A 5,246-nucleotide genomic window follows, 5' to 3' on the forward strand; every position below is an offset into this window, starting at 1 on the left:
CACCCCCACCCCCACCACCCCCACCACCACCCCCTGTCCGCCGGCGGGCTGGTCAGCACCGACAGCTCCGCCTCCGGTGAGGACGGCCCGCACGCGCACCCCGCGCCGGCGGCGGCCCCCAAGCGCCACTCCATCGAGCTCGACCCGCTCCCCGGCGGCCCCGCCGCCGCCGCCGCCGCCGCCGCCGCCGCCGCACACCTGGCGGGCGGCCAGGCGGGACCGGGGGGCGCCAACGGCGGGCCGCACATGGGCGACCCAGTGTCAGCGGCGGCGGCCGCCAACAGCGCCAACGGCGCCAATGGTGCGAACGGCCCGCCGGCGGCGGCGACGGCGGCATGGCTTACTCGCGGCGGCCTGGTGTCTGGTGGCTCGGTGGTGGTGGCGAACCTGTCAGGCGGCGGCGAGCTGCTGCTACAGCCGGCGGCGGAGCCGGCGCCTGGTTCTGGCAGCGGCGGGCCGGCGTCGGCGGCGGCGGCGTCGCCGTCGGCCCTGGCGGCGGCGTCGGCGGCGGCGTTCAGCCGGCCCGGCAGTGTGCAGTCGCGCACTGGCGGCCTCATCCCCTACCCTTCCGCGCTGTACGGCCCAGCCACCGCATACCTCGCCAAACTGCCGCCGCGCGCCTCGCCCCGCCGCTCCCCCCGCAACTCCCCCCGCGTCATGAGCGCGACCACCAACCCCAACCCGTCGTCGGCGGCGGCAGGCGCCGCCGCCGCCGCCGCCGCCGCCAGCGGCAGTATGTCGTACAGCGGCGTTGCCGGCGGCGCCGGAGCGCTGACGGCGCCGCCGCCGCTGGCGCCGCATTCGTCCGCCAGCGCCGGCGCCGGCGGCCCGGCCGGCAAGCAGTACTTCCGAACCGCGTCTGACGGCGCCGTGATGGCTGGCGGCGGCGGTAGCGGCGGCGGCGGCGGCGGCGGCGGCGGTAGCGGCGGCGGCAGTGGGCCGCCGTCCGCCGCCACGCCCTACGCCGCCAGCCGCTTTAGCGACGCTGACAGCGGCAGCCCGGCCGCTGCCGTATCCGCCTGGGTGGCAAGCGCCCTCGAGGCGGGCCCTCCGCCGCAGCCGGCGGCAGCGGCGGCGGCGGCGGCGCCGCCGCCGTGTGCCATGACGCCCACCAGCGCACTGCTGGAGCAGGCTCGTGCGGGGCAGGTGGTGACCATTGAGCACATCCTGGCTGGCACCGCCGCCGCGCCGCCGCGCGGCTTTTCGCCGCCGCGCGCCGCCAAGCCCGACTCCTCCAGTCTGGCGGCGCTGCAGCAGGCCTTTCGAGGGCTGCAGCAGCAGGCGGCGGCGGCGGCGCGAGCCGGCGGCGGAGGCGGCGGCGGCGGCGGAGGGGGAGGAGGTGGAGCGGGTGGCGGTGGCGGCGGTGCCGCTGCCCGCGGCACGCCGTCGCGGGAGGACGTTTGGGAGGTGGCGGCTGCGATGCTGCGGCAGGTGGCGGCGGTGGCGGCGGCGGCGGGTGGGGCGCCCGGGGCGGCTGCGGCTGGGGAGGCGTCCGGCGGGGTGCGCAGCACGAGCCCCGGCGCGGCGCGGCCTGGCACCACCACCGGCCTGGCCGCGGGCAACTCACACACCACCTTCACCACCTTCACCACCACCAGCAACAGCAACAGCACTATGAGCCTGGGCCCGCTGTACGGCGGCGCGTCGGCCGCTGCTACAGCCGGTGCCGGTGGTGCTGGTGCTAATGGTGCTGGCGCTAATGGTGCTGGTGCTACAGCCGGCGGCGGTGGCTGGGTGGTTGGACCTCGCCCGGGCGTGGCGCCGTTCAGCGAGGATGACGTGGCGTTCCAGCCGCTGCTGCCGCGTGACGAGGACGGATACGTGGCGGAGGGTGAGGAGCGCTGCGGTTGTGTGTGTGTGTGTGTGGGGGGGGGGGGGGGTGTTGCAATCATGACTAGTTAAGGAAATGGTAGACAGTAGACCATCTTGGGGAACATCAAGCGTTACCCGGGGGGGCGGGGAGGGGGAGGGCGGGGAGTTCGGTTATGTGGGTATTGGGGCGATCGCGTGTGTCCTACAGGGCCGCATCCCCAGCTGGTGCTGTTCTCTACCCTCCCCACCTTACCCCTTGACCCCGTGTCCGTGGCCTTAACCTTGCAAACCCCGCCCCCTTCCCCCTCCCTAGTTATGCATGTAACCCTTCCCCCCTCCCCGCCTCCTCCCCTCCCCCCCTGCAGCCGCCATCACCGGCCAGCAGGCGGCCCTGGGCACCGCCGTACAAGGCCTGGTGCTGCAGGTGGGCGGCCACACACACCGGGGGCCTGGGGGCCTGTGTGTGTGTGTGTGTGTGGGGGGGGTAGACACCAGCCCAAACTAAACCAAACCCAATGCAATAGAGCGAGGAGGAGAGCGTGGCCGATGCTTGGGGTGTGGAGGGGCGGGGAGTTCGCCGGGGAAGAACGGAGTCGTTAATTCATAACTACAGGGGTGGTTGTTGCGAGGGTGCGGGGGGCGTGGGGACATGACCGTCTTCCTTCACGGTCTGCCATCATGGACTGCTGACCTCCCTACCTCCCCTCGTCTTGCATTTTGACTGGGTGGGCTTTCTGATGATGGGAAAGTACTCATTGGGCTCGGGCACACAACCCCCCTCTACCTCCCGCTTCCCGCCTCCAGCGTCAGCACTTGGAACACGTGATTTAGACGCTCCGTGCTCCACATGAATGGCTGCCCCGCCCCCCCCCAAAAAGAATGAAAACGCGCTATACCACTGTCCCTGGCTACGCCTTCACTTATTGATTCATCACGAACACATCACCACCACCACCACCACCACCACCACCACCACCACCACCACCACCACCACCACCACCACCACCACCACCACCACCACCACCACCACCACCACCACCACCACCACCACCACCACCACCACCACCACCACCACCACCACCACCACCACCACCGCCACCACCACCACCACCACCACCACCACCACCACCACCACTGGCCTGCAGGTGGGTGTGTCCAGTGTGGAGCGCGCGCACCTGCTCCACGGCGTGTGGGCCACTGCGCGGCAGCTGATGGCGGCGGCGCTGGCGGACAGGCAGGCGGCACGGTGAGCAGGGGGGAGAGGGAGAGGCGGGGAGGCGGGGGGGAAGGGGGTTAACGTTGGGCCAATCCCGTAAGGAAACAGTCGCGCTGCAAGGAGAAACTGCAGCCGCATATGCGAGCTGTTGTGGTGTGGTGGTGTAGCGCCTCACCCCATCACACCCACGCATTTTGTTTACCCCACACACAGGGCCAAGCTGGCCGCGGTGCGGCGCGAGGCCGCCGCCGCCGCCGCCCGCGCCTCGCTGGAGGCGGACGCGCTGCGCCAGAACCTGTCCTCCGCCTTCCACCAGAACCAGCACCTGCTGGTGAAGGAGCGGGAGGCGGCGGAGGCGGCGGCGGCGGCCAAGGCCGAGCTCAGCAGGGTGCGTGGCAGAGTGTGGGTGGGCGGGTGGGGTTTGGGGGACGGGGTTCAGCAGACCTTGAAGGTATGGAGGTGCGGGGCTGGGATTGTGGGTGCGCTGCGCAACGGCGACCTCTACCGTCCTCATCCTCACATGTACACCTGGCGCTCCCATGCGCCACGCACCCCTCCCCCCAACCCTTGTATGTACCACTATTGCAACACCTCGCGCTCGTTGACTCACCCCGTCTTGAACGGCGGCCACCTCAACCGCCCATCCCTTCCCCTGCTTGTGTCCGGTTCCCATTGTTTTTAACCCCCCTCAACCCCCTTCCCTCCAAACCCACCACCCCCCCCCCCAGCTTCGCAAGGTGGTTGCTGAGGGCGAGGTGGAGTCGTTGGGGTCGGCACTGGGGGCGCTGAGGGACGCGCACGAGGCGGCACGGGAGGAGCTGGAGGCGGCGCGGCAGCAGCTGGCGGTGAGGGGGCGAGCTGGCGTGTGCGGCTGTGTGTGCTTGTGTGCTTGTGTGTGTGTGTGTGTGTGTGCGTGCGTGCGTGCGTGCGTGTGTGTGTATGTGTTTGTATGTATGTATGTGTGTGTCTGTGTCTGTGTCTGTGTCTGTGTCTGTGTGTGCGTCTGAAGAGCACAAGTAAAAGGGGTGCGTGTGCGTGTGCATGACTGCACAGCACAAGGACACAAGATCCCACACCTCTCCTTTCGCCTCAGCCCGCCTCACTCCTTCTCGCCCTCCCTCCCCGCCCGTCTACCACTTTCTTAGCTAATCATGAATGTAACCCCTCCCCCTCCTCCTCCTTCCCTCCACTCCCCTCCTCCAACCCCTCAGGAGCTAGAGGCGGACCTGGCGGACGCGCGCACCGACGCCGCGCTGGCCGCCGCCCGCGCCGCCGCCGCCGAGGGGCAGGCGGCGGCGCTGGCGGGTGAGGTGCGGGCGCGCACGCCGCGGCCGCGCCGCGGGCTGGGCGCACTGGGGGAGCTGCTCACGGAGCCCAGCCAGCAGGTGGGGGGAAGGGGTGGGTGGGGGGTTGCAGATACCAGTCCAAGCTCAACCGAACCCAATGCAAAAGACGGGGAAGGGGGAGAGAAAGAGCGTGTGGGTTTGTGTGTGGGGTGGGGTGGGGTGGGGGGTGGGGATGCGGCTAGCCGTCCATGTGGAGAACGGAGCGATCAAATCACAACGGGGGGACGGGGGTAGCCATTCATGCTGGGCTGTGGCTGTCGTGGGGCTGTGGCGGGCTGGGAGGAAGGCTCACCTGTGACTCATCACCTCCTCAACACTGAGACGTTGGAAAAGACTGCTCGCCAGCGTCCCAGTGGCCAATTGCTGGTACCCTTGCTTGTACCCTTTTGCTCCATTATTCTGCTGTTAATTCTGTCTTGCTCTTATCCTCCCCCCTTCAAATCATTCGTCGTGAATTATGAATGCCCCAAATCCCCAAAAACACAGGCCGCGGTCATGTCGGCCCTGGCCGCCGGTGTGGCCCCCCTGGAGCTGCACCGCCTGCTACTGGGCCTCACAGCGCCGCTGGAGGGCGCACCCGGCGGCGAGGACATACGGCCCTGGGCCGCCGCCTGCGGCTGCTGCCGAGCCGTGGTGCCGCCCTGGGCCGACCCCGCGCAGCACGCCGCCGCCACCGCGCCGCCGGCGGACGTGGCGGGCGGGCCGCTGGCGGCGCTGCTGGCGGCGGTGGCGGCGGGCGGCGGCGGCGGCGGCGGCGGCCGCGGGCCGAGGAGCAAGAGCCGGCCGGCTAGCCCCACTGGCGGCGGCGGCGGCGGCGGTGGTGTGGATGCGAAGAGTCGGCCTGCGAGCCCCGGTGGTGGTGGTGGTGCTGG

At 70.5% G+C, this 5,246-nt stretch overlaps 1 protein-coding gene across 1 annotated transcript in view; it reads left to right on the forward strand.

Moving 5' to 3' along the window:
- The window catches only part of CHLRE_51g761597v5 (uncharacterized protein), a gene marked incomplete at its 3' end in the record, with an annotated part of 8,248 nt that extends 3,004 nt beyond the window's left edge, over positions 1 to 5,244 (forward strand). The window contains exons 4-10 of the mRNA XM_043073070.1: positions 66 to 1,831; positions 2,178 to 2,236; positions 2,691 to 3,058; positions 3,242 to 3,416; positions 3,757 to 3,873; positions 4,240 to 4,413; positions 4,861 to 5,244. Of these exons, the coding sequence (XP_042914004.1) occupies positions 66 to 1,831; positions 2,178 to 2,236; positions 2,691 to 3,058; positions 3,242 to 3,416; positions 3,757 to 3,873; positions 4,240 to 4,413; positions 4,861 to 5,244 (3,043 nt within the window). The remainder of the gene's footprint in view (positions 1 to 65; positions 1,832 to 2,177; positions 2,237 to 2,690; positions 3,059 to 3,241; positions 3,417 to 3,756; positions 3,874 to 4,239; positions 4,414 to 4,860) is intronic.
- Between the last annotated feature and the right edge of the window lie 2 nt (positions 5,245 to 5,246).

Source organism: Chlamydomonas reinhardtii, assembly GCF_000002595.2.
Source record: "Chlamydomonas reinhardtii strain CC-503 cw92 mt+ unplaced genomic scaffold scaffold_51, whole genome shotgun sequence".
NCBI lineage: Eukaryota > Viridiplantae > Chlorophyta > Chlorophyceae > Chlamydomonadales > Chlamydomonadaceae > Chlamydomonas > Chlamydomonas reinhardtii.